Genomic DNA, 20,780 nt, shown 5'->3' on the forward strand with positions numbered 1-20,780 from the left:
CAAGCCAAACACGTAATGTCATTCTCCACAGTTACAGCATCTATGTATCAGAAAAGGAAGTCCTGAAAGGCTTATGATTTCAAGGCACCGATATGGCTCTTCTGCCCTGCACAGTTAGGAAATACGCATGCTAACAACCTCGGTCTCATACTTGGAGAGGGCTCACATCAGAGAAATCAAGTCCTTTGACATCATGCTGCTCACGTGTGAAGCAGGAAGAGCTTTAGGTGTCTGAAGAAGGCCTCGCAGATTAAGACCCTTGCCCAAAATGTGGAAGACAGCAGTTCAGTTCCCTCCACCATTCCCTGCTGATGTTAACAGGGACGCAGAGGGCAACTTGACAGAAGAGAAGCTTCTCCTGGCCCCACCAAGGCAAGAGAATAAACAGATACCAGGCGCTCAGCAAGGGCAGCTGTGCCAAAACTATCAAATACTCTTGTATTCCTCATCCCATTTGGCAAGATCACACATAGAGAAGGGTGTAAACACGGCACTGAAACACCCTAGGGATTCTCGCTCCTAGCCCTCTGCTATGGCCTCCAGTCCATCTCCTGTGCACTGGGCTGAGGTAGCCCTTTGGGAAATTTTCCAGATATGTTTGGGTGACCAAAGGGACAGGCAGGAAGGAGGTTTATCTTTTCTCTTCCCCTACTCCAGTCCCTTACACTCCCACATACACACATCCAGATTACAAAGCAGCAGCTTACAGGATTCCAACCCATTCCCCAAGTCAGCTCACACCCCACATGCAGCTCAGAGAGATGACTTAAAGACATAACCCCAGGGCATTTTTACCTTGGATGGAGGATTCCCACCTTCTTCTGGAGCAGCCTGCCCATTCTGCAAAGGAAGAGAAGCCGCCGTTAGGACATGCCAGGCATGGGACTGCTCCTTACACCCCCTTACAACGGCTTTTGGCTTTGAGAGCCCTTCGTGCAGGACGAACGGGGAGGATGCCACTTTCAGACACGGTACAAGATGGCTGAACACTCCCCACACACCTAGGGGTCAACGCAGCCGCACCATCGCACCCTTCCCGCACCCACCCTGTGGCTGCCCCTCCACTGTTTCTCTGGGACTACTGGATGAAGCAAGCAGGGGAGATCAGGTGAAGACGGGAAAGCAGCGCTACAGTGCAGTTAACAGTCATTTTGCCATGACGTTGGCTTCGATATGAACATTTATCAGTTATTTATTGCCCTATCGCAGCTGATACCGCTGCAGGAAATCCGCACCACCTGCTTGGCTCCAGGCCACCTCTGGCCTGCAAGTCCAGCTTCTGCTGCTGGAGCTCTGCACAAAGTCACAGCAGGTGACCTGGACCGCCTGGAGTAGCATCAGCTGGTCACACTGAGCGCTGAACCAGAGACGTATCAGGTTCAGCACAGCACCGTGCCTGGAGAAGCCAGCAGGAGCAGAAGTGGGTGGGATTTAATTAGACGTAGATAGAGCAGGATAAGCACGTACAAAAGGTTTTCTGCAGACTGTGGAAAAAAACAAGGGCAAGAAGATTTCACTTTGACGTCTATTTGCACTACAGTCTCAGGCTCCAAAAATTCATGGAAGTCCTCCTCCTTTGAAAGAACAAGGCAAATTTTTTCACTTCTCTTTAGATGTTATGGTCCAAGAGAGAAGGTGCAATGCAACTGCATTTCAGCCTCAGATTCTTAGATGAATACCTGTTTTTAGAGTCTTTCAGGAACCTAACAGAAGTAAAGCTAGCTCCTTCCCTGGAGAAGCAAGTGGACATCAACCTGACATCTCTTAGGACTACACTATCCCCTTCTCCCTCTCGGGCCACATTTAACTTACTTCCTTTTAATACAAAGCAAAACTTACAATTGTTGATCTTGAGGGAGCTTTGGGGCTGCTGAGAAAACCTCCCTCTAATGCTGCACTCACTTTCTATAACATTCAATGGATGCTTCGAGGTTCACACTCTTCTGCTTCCCGGAGGAGGTCATCGCTGCTGCTTTTAAACCCCTCAGCTGCCTGCTCGTGGCTAGTTTACAATAAAAGATGTGATGTTAAAGAGCTACATTTAAGCACAAGTTTAGTTTTCAGATAGTTCAAATCCACAGACAATAGTCCAGAGTCTCCATATATTTTCATATTTAGGTCTCTCCACTCCCACCTCAGCCCAGCCTGTGCTGCCTGCAGAACAGCTGAGTCCTACCGCAACGTGGAGTACCACCACACCAGCTGGGAAGAAGAGCTGCCTCTTGGCCCGATGCTGGCCCTGCAACATTTACATTTATATGAATCCACTCTGAGCTCCACAAGTCACCTTAGTATCAGCTTAAATTGGGCTTAAGTTCCTAAGTATTTTCAGCCAACACAAGCAAGTTCTTCCAGAGGAACGTTGCCCTGATGTTCATATGGAGCTCTTGGTGCCACGAGCACAAAGAAGAGCCAAGAAGTGAAGTAAGATTTTGTGTTTATGTACGTATGGGATCTTTGTCTCCCCCACACAGAGGGGGGAGACACTGTGCTCAAGATAACCAGACTTGGAAATACACTTATGTTTACTGGCTCAGCTGTCACTGATCAACAACTCATACCTCGCTGCTAATCAAAACCACAGCTCAGGGCGGGCTGTTTATGTCTAAAACAGCTTAAGAAGTAGAATTTCTGTGTTGTACAGAGGGAAGCAGTGCCTAGCTCATGGTCTGCAGAACAGATCTACAAGGCACGTGTCAGGAGAGGGGTGAGCTGATGCATGGGACAAGCTCTTTTATTCCCCTGGGAAGACTAGCACATGGTGAGTGAATGCAGGGTCTGTCCAGCCCTTCAGCTTCAAGGATAAGCCAGGAGACACCGAGTTCTACCTCTGGACCTGCTGGACCTTTTGAATGCTGCATTTCATCAGCTCCCTGCCCTGAAGAACACTTGTCCTACACACTGCTGTTGAGAGAAATCCATCCTACCTGGGAAATGGAAGGCATGTGGGAAAAAAAGAGAACACCATCCACCCCAGGGAGGTTTCCTGGGCACATAGGTCCATAGTATCAGAGGGATGAAGCTCCTGATGGAACAGTCACTTTCTCAAGCTGACATAAGGCAGATGTGTAAGGAGAGAAGTATTTAGAGCCAAGTGCTTTCCTTCCACCCCAGTGCAAAACCAGTCTTTATTTCCTCATATGGAATTCAAGAGCCATTTATAAGCACCCAAGATGGAAACACACAACTACAAACTCATCACCTCCTGAGATAAAATACGGCCATTCACCACATCGTAAGTAGGGCTGAAATAGTTTGTGGGTTTCTTGGTTTGTCATTTGTCTCTTTAAAATGCTTTATTCCTGCACCACCACCCCCTGCACACCACGCACAGCTTGTTAGCGAGCGCACGCATTTGCCTCCGTGCCAGATACCCCCTTACAACACATTGTTCTCGGGGTTGGCAAGGAGCCTCCTGAATGCCCTACTCCAAAAGCAGCCCTGAAGATCTCGCCGCAGGCAGCGACCAGGCAACACCTGCTGCAGCAGGGAGGCACAGCTCCTTCCCTTGGGTGCCCAGGGCAGTGAGGAGCTGATGCAGGTAGTGGCAGAACAGGGCTTGTGCTACCAAGAAGGGCAGCAGCACGAGCCTCACTGGGGTCCAGCAGCCTTTCCCTGCAGCTTTGCAGCCAGCACTGCTCTGGGGCGAGCAGAAATGGGGATTACAGAGCTAATCTGATGGGCACGTGGAGCAGCAGCCTGGCAGCGAGGGCACCTCCGGGCGAGCAAGAGCTACAACTACCCAAGAGGTAACACAAAAGCCCTTCTGCACACATGCTGCTCTGATAAGTTTTCTTAATAGGATGCAGAAAAGTATACTGGAAAACAAGTGCATTGGGTTACACAACTGCCAGCCTGGCCAAACTTGGGAGATATTTATCTTAGGACATCTTGCATTTTAAATCCCTTTAATTCCACATAATCCGCAGCACAGGGAGCAATTTACAGAACAGGACAGTGCTGCTCTGATCTGAAACCAGGACAAGTCTCACCCCTGCCAGGACCGTGCAAGACTATGCCCACTCCTGCTGCCATCAAGGGCTGTGCTCTATAGTTAGCACCAGCAGCACAAATCATCCTGGATTATCGACAGCTCTGCGCAGAAAAGCAGTGTGCTGCTATTTCTGGACCTCTCGGCTTTGACTAGCCACTTTTGAGAAGCCCACATACAACAAGTGTACCAGATACCCAAAGATGCTCTTTCACCCAACTTTGATGAACCATGAGGCATCCAAGCAGGAAGGAGTGGGGGAAGAAAGCCTTCACCCCAGAGCTTCTGCTAGTTTGACACAAGAACAAGGCATCTTATTCTTATTGTTAAGTGGAATTTATGGATCTTGCCTGTCACAGTTCAGCGAAATGAAATGATTGTGCAAAAATAAAGGTCTCCAAAAGAACTTACATAGCCCAGACCGAGGAGTCTACACACAAGACATATCAGAGACAAAAGTTGCTTGGCTTCCTCCCCTATCTTTTTGATCATTGTTTCATGCATTGTTCAGCTAAGATGCTTGAAAAAGATAGTTATTCATGAACAGCTCCCGCTCAATAAAGGATGATACACATATACAGACAAAAATAATTAGCTTGAAGTGGTTGGGTTTGGCATAATCTCACGAGTTGTGTTGCTGTATGTTTGTGCAATAAGACAAGAGCTTAAAGAAAAGCGTAGCCCTGATGACAGTATCCATCGCTATGGTGATGAAGTCATTCAGCTCCTCTCTTTATGACTTGTACTTGCCCCAGCCAGATTTTTCTACTACATAAGCAATATTCTGAATAATATAAACAGCAGAGAGAACAGGGGCTGGGGAAAAAAAAAAAAGGAAAAAGTATTATGAAGCTAGTTCTGTCCCCAGGACAGAGGGACTTGTCTCCTGCAGTGGATCAGTTCAGGCTCCCACTGCCACCCACTCCCATGCGTTTCTCTTGCCAGGCTGAGCTCTGGTGGGCCGGGACAAGGGGCACCAGTGGGGATAAGGGGCACCAGCCGTGACCCGTCGCCAGCAGCTGACGGCCAACGCTCCCAGAGCGCAGTGGAAAAACCCAAAATCCCTTAACAATAGGGCTGATGCCTCCACCAGCGCGGTGACAGCACCTCTGCTCCGTGACTCAGAATGCAAAGGTTGGAGGAAGCCGGTTTCTAACCTGGATGGCAGCGATCCCAGGGCAATTTATGTAACTGGCATTCCAGAAAAGTCTCCTCGGTTTCTCAGTGGTGCCACCTTGCCCAGGAGTGGTGAAAACTTTCTCCTTGGGCCCTTACCCTTGGTGAATTTAACCTCTCAAGGTGCAAAACTCCCCCCGAGCTCTAGTCCCTCTCCGCTGTTCGCAGATTCACTGCCGGATCTCAGGGAACCCTCTAACATCTGGCCCAGGCAATGGTGGCCCTGTTTATAGGTGAGAACATCCACATTATTTTCCTCCCTGGAGTCAAGCAGACCTGCTCACCTCAGAACAAAGGGAGCTAAATTGCTAACTTCCCACTTGTGATCACTTGTAAAAAGTCTGATCCTCAGAAACCCCACCTGCAAGCGGTTCCTGACCCTGACCTAGAGCTCCGGCCAAGGTGAGGTGGGGGAAGGGGATAGCTCAGAAGCCAGGCCCTCCAGTTTCAGTTTACAATTAACACACCCGTTACTAATGCAATGGGGAAAACAGTCCTTGCTGCTGCCATGATCTTCACAGCTGACTCCGGCTGACAAAACCGGACCCCCCGGCCATTTCCGCTCAGAAGAGATCCCGTGATGCCGACACAGTGCCTGCCTGGCACCTGGGAGACCTGGGATTAAGTAGTAAACGAATCTCACCCACGGCATTCACCGCCCTGGGCACTGGCATTAGTTTCCTCCTACTGCGTGTCTAGTTGCATTTTCTGGCTTTTCAGGCTATCTCCCTACTTAGGAAGGGAGAAACCACACAAAAAAACCCCAAAGCCCTCTCTCCCAGCAATAACCTACACCCTGGCTCTGGGCGCACAACGTGGTTTCAGGAATCGTGATCGAGTCACCGCAGGACTTCCCTCCTCTCCCACCTTTGAGCACAGACCCATCCTCATGACTCAAGGGATGCTTCAGAGCAGATGCTCTTAGCCCACCGCCCCCTCGTGCCAGCTGCTTGGCACCCACAGCACAGGCAGACCCTCCGCACAGCACCCGACCCACACTGCGGGGGCTCTGGAAAAGTCGCGCCGTATCTAGTGGATGAAAATCAGGCAAGTTCACCTCCAAATCGCCAGCAGACCTCCCTGCTGTCACCCAGCAGTGGCGAAACGCTGCCTCCGCTCAAAGCAGAGATCTCTTGAGGCAAATTTTAAATAGGAACAAGCAAATCCGACCGATTAACCATCGTGACATCCCTAGGCGCGACAGAGGAGCGCGACAGCATCAAATCCAGCCAGAACGATAGGAAAGCACCAAGGTCTGAGTAAACACCTGGGACAAAAGCCCCACCTCTGAAGAAGCCATCTCTGGTTTCTCCAGAAGAGCTGCTAGTTTCAGTTTGGATGAGATGTTTAACTGAAGAGTGCCAGAGCACAGTGCCTCAGCTGGCTGCTCTGCCACCGGCAAAAACTGCTACAAGCTGTCCCTTTATTCTGAAATGGCTGTGATGTGAGCCTGCAGATGTGGACAGATGCCGTGCACCGTCCTACACATCTGGCTCCGAGGTCTTAATTAGAAGGAAAAGAGCAAAGCAGGAGGGAAGAGCAGCGAAGTGACACAGGACCACGACCGGAGTTTGAAAGGCAGGCCTGGGAGAGCAGCTGGGGCCGGGGAGGCGGAGAGCAAGGAAGCCTGGAGGAGGAATACCCCAAATCCGAGACATTTATTCCCTGGGCCTTCAGCGGGGGCCGTTTTCCTCTGTGTCTGGGGGGAGGTTGGGAGCACGCTGCTCACGCTCCCCGAATAATCAAAGCCCGCAGGGCAGCAGGGGTGCGGGGAGCCGCCGCGCACGCACCGAGCCCCGCAGCAGCTCCCGGTACCGCACAGCTCCGGCCGGCTGCGACCCCCCACCCCCCGAACCCACCCCCCCCCCCCGGGGGAACCGCACGGGGTCACCGCAGCAACCGCGGGGGGGTCGAGGCCGGGGGCCGGGCGCTCCTTTGTTCGGCGGAGACCCCCGGGAGAAGGAGGGGGGGGGGGTAGGGGAGGCGGCGCGGAGCCCCCCCAGCCGCCGCCCCGCCGGCGGGAAGGGCCGGCGCCCCGCTCACCTCCGTGTCCAGCTGGACCAGCTCCATGTTGGGCCAGGGTTCGGCGAGCTGGGCGAGCGGCATGCTGCCGGCGGGCTGCCCCGCGGGGCTCGGCGGCCAGGCTGGGCGGCGAGCGGGGCCCCGCGGCCGGCACCGGCTCCCCGGGCCGGGCGGGGCGGGGCGGGGCGGCTCCGCCCACCGGGGCGGGGCGGGGCGGGGCCGGGGGGGCGAGGTGGGGCTGCAGGGCGATGCCCCCAGCCGGGGGCACCCAGCAAGCGGGGATTGCCGCGCCGCGGCGCGTTCGTTAAGGGACAAAGGCGATGGGCTGTGCGCGGGGTGCGTCAGGGATGAGCCGTTCCCTGCCAGCTGCACCCTTCCCTGATAAATTTTGGGTGCAAACACATCTTAAAACTGCTGGTAAGGTTCTGCTGGCTCCTTGCAAGGTGAGGCAGGCAATCACTGCGCGCTCATGGCTAGCAAGGGAATCCTCAAGGCACCAAGAAGCACCTGAACACCAGTCACCTACTGAAAATGCGCAGCACTCAGTGCCCAACTCTTCCCTGCCTTGGAAAGGGTTCCCCCCGCCGCCAGGAGCATCCTGGCGTTTCACTGTACACACAATGCTACATCGCACCACCAGAAGATGAGGTGGTGAGGATAAAAGTGGTGACACAATTCACATCGCTGTTTAAAGCAGGAAACTGCTCTGGGAAATCCGGATTCCAAGTTTGAGATGTGCAATGAGTCACTGCTCATCACCGCCTGCAGCGCTTCCCCCCCCTCGCTTCCCTGCAAAATGTGGGTAAAAACCATATCCACCTTTCCACAGTGTTTGGAGAGCCTTAGAAGAAAGGTGACTAAAGCGTCAGTGTTTGTAATTCATGGCTATTGTCACCTTCTGGGTTTTTCCAAAAGGAAAAACTTCTCTTCTACTCACTTTTTACCAAACCCCAAAGCACCTCATTTTCCTGTTTCGTTATAAAATTATTTCGTTAAAAAAATATATCTTTTTAAAAGGGTGCATTGCTAAGGTTTGACTTCATCAAGGTGTGGCTGGAAATATTAATTTAATAAGCCTAAGTGAAAGCGTATACAGCTGGGGTTTGGCACTCTGAGGGCAGCTGTCCCAGGATGCCGGGGCTATACAGCCCTCAGCCTGTTCAGAGAGGGCAGCGAACTCTGAAAAAGCCGAATTAGGACAGAGCCCAGCACTTTGAAACATTCCAGTTAATCTTCACAGCACTTGAAGCTAATCTGTAAGTCATCATCAGGACCTGCTTGTGATTTAGGCTGGAGCTGTCAACCTTCTTGCATGTGGGGGAATCGAGTGTAGAAAATTCCCACAGTGACAGTAAGTGTTGGAGCCAAGCCTGGGAACTGCTGTCTCCGAGTCCTGTGCTCAGAGCCCCCCTCTGTGCTGCAAAGCGTTGGAGCCCCAGATGAAGGCATTAAATAACACAGATCCACCCGACTGGTACTAAGTGAGGTCCTGTTATAGCCAATTAAACTCATGTCACTTACTGTTGGAGCAAACTGAAGCAGATCTTGCGGAGAGTTATTCATTCAGCTCCAAAGCTGTCCATCATTTCCCCTTATTGCCTGGAACACGGCGTGCCGCCTGGTGACATCCATCCTCCAGCTGCTGCAACCTGCTTTAAATGGCATCAGTAACACGATGATGTCAATACCGGCATCCCATTTACCTTCTTCATTTGTTTGCAAAACGCATCTCCCTTCCCTTCTGCTCTGCGTGCGTGTCAGACAGGTCTGGGGCAGGAATGCGGAGCGGGGTGAGGGTAGGACAGTGCTCTCCGCATCCTCTCTGGAAGGAGAACAAAATGAGACGCTATTCTGTGCCCTGCTGTGCTTTAACACCAGGCCCCACGAATCCAGCCTTTGGACAGCACATCCTGGTGCACTCGGAGCTTCCCACCCAGGTGACAAGCCCACAGGGAATATTTAAGCCGAAATGCCAGGCACAAAGGCCATTTCGCACTAGGTGACCCACTGAATGGCTCCCAGCCTCCACAGAGGGTTACGCGTGGAAATCAGGCAGGATCAGGTGCTGAGCAGTTACCTGCAGCAGCTGAGGGGATAATCGCAGCCAGGCTGGCCACTAACTCCTGGGAAATTTCTGACTCCAAGGTCATGACTGTTATTATAAGCAGTAAAAAAAAAAAAAAGGTTAAAAATAAATTCCTTTTAAGTGTTGAAAAGTGGCAGTCATAGGGTCATACAGTAACCAGCAGAAAAGCAGGTCTTCATTTTCAAGGTCTCGGTGAAAGGTTAATGGGCAATATCCAGAGGAGCCGCTTGAAAGGCAGGGCAAGGCCTATTGCGATTCACTGAGGGAAGGGAGACAGGAACCGCTGCAGCTTCTATCCCCTGGTAGGTCTATTGAGATGCAGGAAGTCCTTCATATTTCATGGCAGAAAGACAGGCAGGCTGACCATGAACTTGACAAAAGACAGAAATTATGAAGCTTTACGGAGCAATGACTTTAGGCTGGAAGAGAAAGATGGCTCTAAACCCATGGGTACCGCTGCACCTAAATAAAACTACCAATTTATCCTGCCTACTTCTTTTAATGAAACAGCAAATTAAAGATACTGGGGAGCCCACAAACAACTTGTGCATGATTACGTCCTGCATCCCTGCAGCTACTTTTATTACAGGCTAGGAGAGGATTTTGCTGAGGCAGCTCTACAGTATCCCCAAAATCATACTAACACCCCCCAAAACCATCACAGCAATTCAGCAGCGATGCTGGGTAGAGGAGCTCAAGCCTCTCAACCCCCAGCTACAGGACTCAAAGAGTCCTGTATCTATCTTCTGGCAGAAGCTGTCTGTTATCAGAGTGACCTTCCCTCGATTCCTGCACCAGATAATGCTGAATCGTAGTTGATTAACAGAACATGAAACGTGCCACATGAGATTGCCAGTAAGTCCAGGGCAGGATGTCTGGGTAGGAGAAATGAGGTAGTGGTGTCTCCCAGGGTTTATTTCCTAGTCGAAGAACAGCTATAAAAAGCAGCCTTTGTCCTGAAAGCAGGGGACAGAAAGTGTTCTTTGGAGTTGATCAGCAGAGCTTGCTGTTTGGGTGACTGTCACGGCTAAATACAGTGATTAAAACACATATACTGGCATTACTCCGAGACAGTTGCCGGCTGGGGCGAGCTGCTGCTTTGGTAAACAGAGACTCCAGATCAGCCTGACGGCCCTTTTGTAAGCATTGCATTTGCTGAAAATTCAAAATGCTGCAGTTTTACTTTGGTTTTAAAAACATCAAATCCTCCTTAAATACAACTGTAGATATTTTTGCCTCTGCAGCTGGCTGCCTTTTGGTGCGTAACATTTTCCTTTTCAGGGAGGTTGATAATATTCGTTAAGCCAGTTATCCCCAAAGAAGCACTTCCAAAGCCGGCGGATCGAGACTGGTCCTTATCCACGTAACCAGATCCAATTTCTCATTATTCCAAAAGCTGCCCAAGCGATTCTCCACCTAACCGTACAGTAACCTGGTGCTCCCACAGCTCACCATATCCATTCTTTTTACCGAAGGCAGGGAGCATCTCTCGTTAACTGCCTGCTTCATGCCACGCTGCTTTTACACATATAAGGAAATGCAAAAAGCTTGCAGGCACGAGAACTCGCAAGGCTGAGTCCCAAATGCCTGCTACAATTTAGACTTGTGTAATCTGCTTTGTATTTACGCTAAGAGAATAATTTAATTAGAGGTCGCAGCAACCCTCTTTGTGTTTTGAAGATTGACTAATCAGTTCCGTAGTTCATCGTCACCCCCACTGTACTAATAGGGAAACTGAGTCACGTCTGCAATAGGTTGTCAGGGTAGAACTTGAACTCAACGTCCTGTCTTCTAATCCCCAGCTCTCAATTCACGATCTCATTTCCTTGCCTCTTCTGCTTTGTTTTTCCGCTATGAAGGAAGAGATGATAGCTCACCTTGTTTTGATCCCAGGGACACATTTTTCCTTAGTGTGGTACAAACATCTCATTGAAGATACAAAGCAGGGCCCCTGCAAATGAGAAACTTTGGCTGCATTTAACAGCAGAATCGCGTTTCGCTTTTCTGACAGATTTCTTTCTGTTCCTTAGCACCGCGTGCGATTGCAGCTGCCTCAAATGCCAGCGTTTTCCAAGGCAGGTCCAGGCAGGGGTCGGAATGCAGAAGCTACACCACAGCAGGCAGTGGGCTGAAGAGCTCCTCGGAGAGCACAGCCCAGGCAGCTCTCACTCCCCTGCAAGGGGTTTGTGCCGGCGGAAGGCTTATTCACAGAACGAATGCCTTTAACATCTGCCGATGCTTCCTGCCAAGGTGACCATCACGCTACCTCAGGCTCGCTTGCATTTCTGGAGGGGCCTAGCATATCTGAAACTCTTCTCTTTTGCACTATATATTGCATTTTCCGTGCTGGTTCTGCAAACTACCAGCCTGCTAAGGCCACCCTGCTTCTGCGTGCTATTACTGTAAACCACGCCGTTCCTCCATGGACCAGGTCTTCTGAAACATCTCCCAGGCAGCCCCCGGCTTACGCACACACAGCTCAAGCCAGGGAAGAGTTTCGCTAGCAGAGCTGATTAAGCTGTTGGCTCCAGGAAACGCATTTAATTTGTGAATTTTTCATGTATCTCTCAGGAACACTGAACTGCAGGCAAGAGGTGCCTTGAGGAGAGGGACCCATCGGAGCTGGGATGTGCCCTGGGAAGGCAGGGGAGGTGATGGGGAATGAGCTGCTGAGGCAGAGGCCATATCTGCTGGTTGTCATGGATACAATCGCTGCCAGCCTCCCCATATCAGTTACCCTCCCTTTCCTGGATGCAAATAAACGAGTGGTGGTCCACTCCTGTTCTGAGGCAGGACACAACCACTGACATTCAAACAGAAGGAGAAAATAATCTGTTTCAAACCTAGACATCTCTTCTTAACATCATCTGAGGGGAGAGTGGGAGGTGACTTGCTTTTTCGGTATTTGAACTATGTGAGTCTGATAATGCTCTGCCCAATTGCGTTCGGTCCTATCCTAACCTTTGGCTATTTCCTAGAACCTCAGAGGAGCTGTTTTCACAGCTCATCCAGCCTTTGCTCTCACTCAGCCTTTTGGATTCGTGACAAGCTGCTACGGACTTGGACTCCGCCGGCTGCACGCGCTTGCTGTTGCCTCAGCACACACACCCGGGCAGAACTCTGCAGGCTCCAGTGACTTCAGCTCCCTGTTTCAAAGGAAAAACAAGAAGTCGAGCGTGGCTCGAACTACACCTGAAAAAGGCTTTTACAAACCCCCATGTGAAATACAAGCAATTGCTTGCCTTTTTTTTTTTTCATTTTTAACTTTTAAAGCAGGTTTGCAGCCCAGGTGGTGAGTTATTTAGAGTGAGTTACCCAGCAAATTTTGTTTTTCATTAGCATGCAGATATGTTTGTAGTTTATTTCAGTGTAGAGCTATGCGAGGGAGTGATAACATGAAAGAGAAAACCATTAGAAACTGTAAACAGAAGTGAAACTGCCAGGCCTGTTTTCGCTGTCCCCTAGCCAGGGAGAAAGCTGAGAAAACAACAGTGCTAAGTACAGTCAGTTTTTATGATTCTTTTAGGTTTAAGAACTTGTAAACAAGTGATGGGGCTTTTATGTGGATACAAATAGATGCCCTCAGTCTTGTCCTACTTACCGAGCACACGAGTCCCAGTTTCTCCAGACAGGGTAGGGGAAAACAAAGCACACTTCAACAGAAACCCGGCTCCAGCGAGAGGAAAATGTCATTCCAGTGTTCGCGGTCTCAAGCCTACATCATGCAACTGAACAAGTCTCATCCTGCTTAATAGAGGGCACACACAAATACCCGACCCTAATTACCCCATTCCACAGTTTGGGACGCCATCGTTCAAAGTGAAAAACCAAAACAGAACAAAGCAAAAGCCAAAGCCAAAACCATTTCAAAATTCGAAGTGAATTTCAGAAATCCTGATGAGAAGCCTAAAGACCCCAGTAAACTATTTTCCTTAGGGGGAAAACCCCACACTTTATTTCTGATTTGTTCAAGACCGATATACTCACGACTGGCAGTATTTTACTTCTCAGTCCACTTACAAAACAGACTGTTGCACACATCCAGCCCTGAAAAGCCACATCCCCAAAATAACCAGAGAAATAAACTTCCAAAACATGAGAAATTACCCTGACTGGGAATATTTTGGCCCAACAACCACTGTATTACACAGGAAGTGATAATACAAGCAAGATTTTCTAGAGAGGTGTGGGAAGGAGATGCCTTCATCATTCAGGGGGAGAGAAGCAGGTCTCCAACTTTTCTTCTAATAGCACTTGTTTTCCATATTTTAGAAACTGATTAAGACAGTGCAGCAGCACAAATCCCCCTCAGCCAGCTCGCATGGTCAGGCAGCAGATACATCTACACGATGCTCAATGGTTTCCTTGTCAGGGAGTGAACAGAAGGCACAACAGGTTCAGGGACGTCAGAAACCCGATTACCTGGCAGAAGAAAATCTATCCGTCCCTCATCAGCATTAGAAGGAAAAAAAAAAAAAAAAGACTCTGGAGTTAGTGAGGCTCTTAGATATTTTGCAGCGTTGCACGTCTCGCAGCGCACCGTAAAACAGTGCACAAATACAAGGTTGGTACTTTGCTGCTTGGCTATTTCAGAATATCCCCTCTCTGCTCCCCTGGGGACAGGATCAATACCTGACAGCGGAAGAGAATTTGCTAATGGTGGAGGAACTTTTTGTTTCTGCTTTTTAAATTGCTCTTTTCCTCCCCTCACCTTCACAGTGAGTAAAGGAAGGGAGCTTGGAGACTGCTCTTCAGACATTTCTCTTTCGAAAAGAGGCACTTGTGTTACACATTAGGAACGTAAAGACTGTCCAGCTGGGCCTTTTCGGGCTCTCCGAGGAGAGGCTTGGTCCATTTCTCATGAGTTTATCTAGAGTACTTATACCTCTGCTGAAGAGGGAGGAACCACTTGATCCTCAATTAGAAAAAATCCTCTTTCAAGAATTATTCTCTAGTGACTACACAGGCATTCAAAGTTCAGCCCAAAGGGTTTTCTGTTAGCAGGCTAAAAATCCACCTGCCCGATTCTTGCGTGCTGCTCTCATTTCATTGTCATACTCCAGAACTGCTTGGAAAAGATAATTTCTAAGATCAAACGCAAGAAGCTTACTTTTATCTTTCTTCCCCTAAACTTTGTGGGCACCCATGAGATCGAAAGCCATCTCTTTGTTAAGTTGTGGCTGCATCTTTCCTCTGTCACTGTAAAGAAGGGAGGGTAGTGTTGCTCAGACGGTAAAGTTTTACTACTGGGGACTAAATATCTGCTATAGAGAAATGTCCCCCAAAATTCACATTTAAGAATTCATAAAATAAGCACATAAAAATTTAAAATAATCAAAGGCTGCTGAATGCACAGAAAAACCTCCAGCACCCAGAGCGCTGAGGGGACACGTCCTCACCATCGGTGGGATCTCCCGTCTTGCTCCCCTCTGCATTGCTCACACGTGTGTCTCCAGCTGCTGAGGAACAGCAATTTACAAAGTAAAAACTTCAGCGACGGGTATTTTGTCACCCGATGGATAGATAAAAGCTTCAGCGCACACTGCTTTGTAGCAATAAAGTTTTTGCCAGAGGCAGCGAGCATTTTAAAAGGTTCCAACTCTGGAATACGGCTTAAGTTTTGCCGCTGACTTCAGTGACAGCAAAAATGAGGCTTGCATGGCAGGTAACGACTCCTTTCACCCTTTTTCTGTGGGAAATCAGATATTTGATCTCAACCTGGTTTCAGAAAGTCCTGGCCGGACCTGCTGTCTTATTTGTCTATGTAATGTCTGCACAGAATCATTTTCCCCCTAACCTAAAAAGCCACTAACGTAATGTTGGAGATAAATGTCCTGTGGCAGCAGCCCAGCATAAGATACTGTGGAAACAGGGTCAGTGTGTTGGAAATGGATAACAAATAACATCTGATGTAACATTATTTAACTCAAAAGTCTCCTCTCAAATTTAAGAACCCTGGGGTATGCTACAGGCTTTCAAATACTACAAGAAACACAGTGCTATTAGCCGTTAATGCTCAGTAAGGCCATACACTTGTTGAAAGGTAATATTGATCAACAGAGATGGAAAACAGTTTTTTGGCAGCTGTTTGCCAGCTCCTTGGAAATTAATATGGGATTCTATTGCCAACGGACAAATGTCCCTTCTGCAACATCACCAGCTCGCTTCTGGCACAAGCTCACCTACTGCCAGAAGTGTTTCGGAAGAGGAAGATATAGGCAGAAATGGATGGGTTTAAATATCATCATTATGGCCTTAGAAATTAATTGCTCAGTAAAGCGAAAGGGTTATGTCAGAAAGCAAACCGGCCTGGATAAAGGACAGGGTAAGGCAGCCGACCCGGAGCATCGGGCTGTTACCCCTTATGGTCCTGCAGTTCTTAGCACCCGTCACGCAGAAAGCAGTTATTTACCTCCTGGTGTTAGATGGAGACTGTGTCTGAAATGCATAAAAGCTGCAGAACCTGGGTGCGGGTGAGGTGGCGATGCTGGAAGAATCCCTCTTGCGAGGAAAGCCCGGTATTGCACAGAGACTTATGTAAGGCAACCGTGCATGGGAACTGCTGCTGGGTTAGCTGCACACAAGTGCAAAGAAGCCACGGTTCTGTCTTCCCCTAGCCTGGTTGTGTAATGAGCTACCTGCTCAGACACCGTTTCTTCACACTGGGCAGGAACCCAATGCCTTTGATTTGGGAAAACAAATCATTGCACTTCTCACCGCTCTGGTGCACAAAGGCAGCGAAGGCACAAGCCCAGTGCTGAGCACACAGCATGTGAGAAGGACCTTGGGATGACATTGGGGCATTTTATCTTAAACAATCTGTTTACTCATGTGTGCAAACCAGGCACTGTATAGACTATTACCTAGCTGGGGCCAGTACGCTTCAGCCCAACCAGTACGCTCGCGGCTGTGGGGCTGCCAGCCCGACCACCTCTGTGAATGACGGGAGGAAAGGCTCTATCAGCATCTGCAGTTCTGGGCTGAGCTGGCTTGTTATCTTCCTCCCCAAATACAAACCGTAAGCTCAGCTTAAGGCTGGCTCACCCTTGCTTTGCTGATAGAAATTGTTCATTTACTGAGTTAATCATAAACCAAACTCCCAAATCATTCCCACGCAAACGGGTAAGAACCTTGGTCTGCTCATTTCGCTAATCACTGAATAATCACTGTAGGCTCGTTATCTAGGAACTAGCAGGGCACGGTGACAGGGCCTGTTTAATGGAGACATGTGAATAATACCTACATAATGTTTTTCAGCACAGCGCACACTCAGATGTCCCTGAAACATTGGGTTTCAGTGTTTGCTACATCTTCATGCTACAGCATTTATACTTGTCAGTGACTGGAAATCTCTGCCTTTTCCCTGTAACTCTGGGTGGTGTTTTCCCCACTTTACCCAATAATGCATAAATCCCTGCCCCAATACATGCATAAATCCCCACCCCAAGCACGTACTGAGAACTGAAGAAAAGGGATGAGTTTGGCTTACCAGGAGCTCATCTTTCCGGTTTGCATCCACTTCAAGGAAGTGTCATGAGGGTGTCAAGTGCTCCAAGTGCAATCTCACCAACTTCCTTTCCAACGTTATGCACTGCTCCCTGGTAAGCACGGAAAGCATGTGTTAGAAGGAGATAGCCCGATGACTGAGGTATTTCACAACATAAAAGGTGAAGGAAGAAGAGCTCTCTGCAATTGATGGCATTGCTTCAGCCCGATACACGTTATAGGATGGCATTCTGTGAGACTTAAATGCAATAGTGGGAAAGCTGCTGGCTAGCAAACTGAGCAGAGTTTTACAGCATCAGAAAAATCACGCTAGTCAGGTTTTACGGAGGATGGTGAATTAGCACAAATATTACAATTCCATTTCCCAGACTGTATTTATCTTGTAGAGAAGAAGCACATGCACTCAAAATAATGGCATACAAAAGCAAAAAGAGATATGACAAAAAGTGCAGGAAGCTTTTCAATAAAGTATTATTTCTTTGAACAATAGGATTTATTCTGTAATCTCAGGTGGAAGATTCAGCAAGTCTGATATAAGTAGTTTGTACCAACATGCCTAAAAGTGACCAGGCTTATACGATACCCCTTTAAGTGTGGGGTTAAGATAAAGTATCCCTTCCCCAGTTGAGGACAGATGAGATGGAGAGCGGCAGCTCTAGTTCAAGCTTAAACTTTCAGGACATGTGCCACAGCAGCTGCAATAACTGCCTGAGGAAGAAGAGGAATGGTCCAGTGATTCTTAAAATAGACTTTGGGAAGCTGAAGTTCAAAGGCTTGCTATACCGTGGATGGGTTCCTGTGAGATGTCAGCTGTGCCTGTAAACTGACAATGAACTGAGCCCCGTCTGGATTTCAAGCAAAAGCATAACAAAAACCGGAAAGCGCTCACATACTGTGATTGTATAGATACATTAGAGGTGCAGAGGGGACTCGCACTGCTCAGGCGATTATCATCTGTCTAATGCTGATCCTCTGAAGGCAGCGGAAGAGCAGGAGGATGGAGGTTGCTGGAGGAGCACTCCTCCTGCTTTCTAAAAGCGAAAAACACATTAGGTTGTGATAAACCAGGATAAACCAGCCTCCAGGCTCCCAAGTTTGCTAGCAGGCAGCTTGTGCTGCATTTCGACGTTGCCTGCCATTTATTGGCTTCCAAGCACCGATTCTGTGTTTCCTGGTACCACCGTGTGGTGAAGGGAAGGAACAGGCTGTTAATCAAAGCGGTGGTTAATGAGATAAACAGCACTACACAAATCCTCGAGTCCACGGGGCTGTGGCAAGGAGGTACGGCAAGGTTGCCAAATCCAGCCTTCCCCTGCCAACGTGCCTCTGATCCGGCTTACTTTTGAAACCGTGGGTAATTTTTGCAAGGTAAATTAATTCAGTATCAATGGAATTTTCCTTGATATCCGCAGGGCTTGCCAACACAGAAGCTAATTTGGACACAGTGTGGCAGGGAAACCTGGGCATCTCGAACCAGGCTGCGGTCCAACACAACCTCTTCATCAAACACCCACAACATAGTAACAATCTCTGGTGTTATCTCCAGTAAGAAGGAAATTATGAGAAAAACTAATTTAATTGCCTAAGTTTACAATCAGTCCTCAGGCTAGACCAGGAGCCCCTAATATATGTACATTCAGTTCTTACACTGAGATAACACTTATTCCCATCAACAATAAGCACAGAGATACCACTTTATTAGAATAAAGACACACAAAATCTCCTGTCTGGGCAATGCTAAAATAGTCGTCTAATGTAACTAGATTAACAGTAACCTAATAGTAACTCCTCTCTTGCTTCATGCTTGCTGCATACACTCACCTCTGCACAGCAACAGCAACCAACAAGCTTGAGAGCAGGGAAGAGCTGTTGCCTGGAGGGAAATCTGTTAAAAATCCACAAGTAAACTCAGTGGAATAAATTAGAAAGATAAAATGAAATCCATGATCAAATCTGTTCCGAAGGGGAAACCTAGAAAGTTTGGGGGTTAAGTAGCCGGTAGCAAAATGCAAAATCTTCCTGTACCTGCAGGTGCTTTGGAAGGTGGAGCAAGGAGGTGTTACACACCCAGGTCATCTGCAGCCACTGCAGGACTAATCCTTCTACATTCTCTTAGCACTTCCTCCAGGCTGGTTTTGTGCATCTGAGACGGTGAAGTGTTCTTCTTTGGAGGCTTTAATGCATTTTAATAGATCTCACATTTATGAAGCTTTCCTTGATGTTTTCTGTTGCTATTTCTTCTGTCACACACACATTTTCTGGCACCTTAAAAATTCCCTTGGCAAGGAGATGGGTAAAAAACAAAAACATTGTCAGAAGAGTTAAGCCCCCCACCCCCGGTCTTTCACATCAGAAGCCTCCCTAACTTCAACTCACTAAAGCTCCCCATTAGTCCATCTCTCCTCCTCATTAGCCTCAATCAAACTTCACTGAGAACCAGCTGCCCCATAGCATCTCCTTCCCATCCCTCGCCAACGAGGACGGGCTCGCATTGTAAATTGTGAGTTTAACTATAGCTCCATTTCACCTCTGCGAGCTGCAGGATAAGGATCCATTTCTCAGAAATTATAGTCAGCAATATTAGTCCCTGGGTATGGTATTACCATATCTGGGATGATTTAGGGACAATGAAATGCCTGTGCCATCAAGCTAGGTGATTCTTCTGACACAAATGATCCTGCAGCTCAATATTCACTGGGTGCGCTCACTGAAACTTAGTCCATTTTCCTTCCCTGTTCCTTTTCACACCCGCCCATGGCAGGGCTCGGCTGACCGGAGGAGTGTACTGTCACTTTTTCCAAATATAATTGAGCTCTGTGAACGCAAGATGAAAACTGCTGCAGGAGGAAATTATCCTGAAACTCAAAACTGTTAATCCAAGGGCAGGGACAGGAGTTTGTCGTTCCTGGGGAGTCCTCTAAAGGTTTTGAAGACCCTGGCAAAAATCTGAAGTATTAGGATGATTCTTGTTTTCCACAGGCTCCGCTGGAAGCCTGCCAAAGGTTTCAGCGCTGTTAAGAACTCAGCCATTCTTTGCAATCTTACCTATTAAGAGGCAAATAAATGATAACAGCAGTTTGGGTCAATTTCCCAGACAATTTGTGCCGAAATTAATAAACTGAGAAACCATTTAGTGGCACAGCCGCTAATTTTACACGGATTTAAACCATCCTGGTACACAACTGCTTCCTCAAGGCCTGGTAAGGAACATGGAACCTACTTGTTTGCCTTGCAGTGGTGACTTTCTGGACCCTGGATGTGGCTGTTCCCCTTTGCATACAAGGTGCTGCAACTCCGAGCAACGGATTCCCTCGACATATTGCATCAGGCTTCTTGTTCACTGCACGTCTCTTGTGCCAGTTTTTCTATAAGATGATGGATAAAATGAGGTGGGAAAGGTATCAGACAGCAGAACAAGAAAAATTATCATGTAAATTGACAGCGAATGTTCAGAACTGGCGTAATTAGCAGAAAGACAAAAAGCTTTTGTGTCTTATTTTAAGTACAGGACATATCCAAGGTACCCAGCGCTGCCTAACAGCCTCGCACGGCTTTCAAGGCACACAGTAACCATCTAAAATGAAGCGATGCAGCTGTGCAAGCACGACCAGGATCCCAGCTTACCTCCTGTCCTGGTTTCAGCTGGGATAGAGTTAAATTTCTTCGTAGTAGCTAGTATGGGGCTATGTTTTGGAGTTTTGCTGGAAACAGCACTGATAATGTGGAGATGTTTTAGTTGTTGCTAAGTAGCAGTTACACAGGTCAAGGACTTTTTCAGCTCCCCGTGCTCTGCCGGGTGCACAAGAAGCTGGGAGGGGACACAGCCGGGACAGCTGACCCAAACTGACCCACGGGATACTCCATACCATATGACGCCATGCTCAGTATATAAAGCTGGGGAAGAAGGAGGAAGGGGGGACATTGGGAATGATGGCGTTTGTCTTCCCAAGTAACCGTTACACGTGATGGAGCCCTGCTCTCCTGGGGATGGCTGAGCAC

At 48.5% G+C, this 20,780-nt stretch overlaps 1 protein-coding gene and 1 long non-coding RNA gene across 8 annotated transcripts in view; both read right to left on the reverse strand.

The window, feature by feature from the left end:
* RPS6KA1 (ribosomal protein S6 kinase A1) overlaps positions 1 to 8,925 on the reverse strand; it is a 45,281-nt gene extending 36,356 nt beyond the window's left edge. For 2 of the 7 annotated variants that reach the window (XM_075114854.1, XM_075114852.1), the window contains exons 1-2: positions 7,211 to 7,381; positions 796 to 840 (exon numbers count right to left, since the gene is read on the reverse strand). In XM_075114854.1, the coding sequence (XP_074970955.1) occupies positions 796 to 840; positions 7,211 to 7,273 (108 nt within the window). In that variant the 5' untranslated portion in view covers positions 7,274 to 7,381. Of the gene's footprint in view, positions 1 to 795; positions 841 to 7,210; positions 7,382 to 8,710 lie in introns of those variants that run through there. The other 5 variants (XM_075114857.1, XM_075114855.1, XM_075114853.1 and 2 more) reach the window with 4 other exon arrangements.
* Positions 8,926 to 16,763: 7,838 nt separating this feature from the next.
* On the reverse strand, positions 16,764 to 20,140 carry LOC142066849 (uncharacterized). The gene is made up of 3 exons (XR_012663815.1): positions 20,002 to 20,140; positions 18,807 to 19,058; positions 16,764 to 16,873 (listed from the first exon to the last, which is right to left on the reverse strand). It is a non-coding gene; the product is annotated as an uncharacterized LOC142066849 (long non-coding RNA).
* Between the last annotated feature and the right edge of the window lie 640 nt (positions 20,141 to 20,780).

The sequence above is a fragment of the Phalacrocorax aristotelis genome, chromosome 20 (assembly GCF_949628215.1).
Source record: "Phalacrocorax aristotelis chromosome 20, bGulAri2.1, whole genome shotgun sequence".
NCBI classification, from domain to species: Eukaryota; Metazoa; Chordata; class Aves; order Suliformes; family Phalacrocoracidae; genus Phalacrocorax; species Phalacrocorax aristotelis.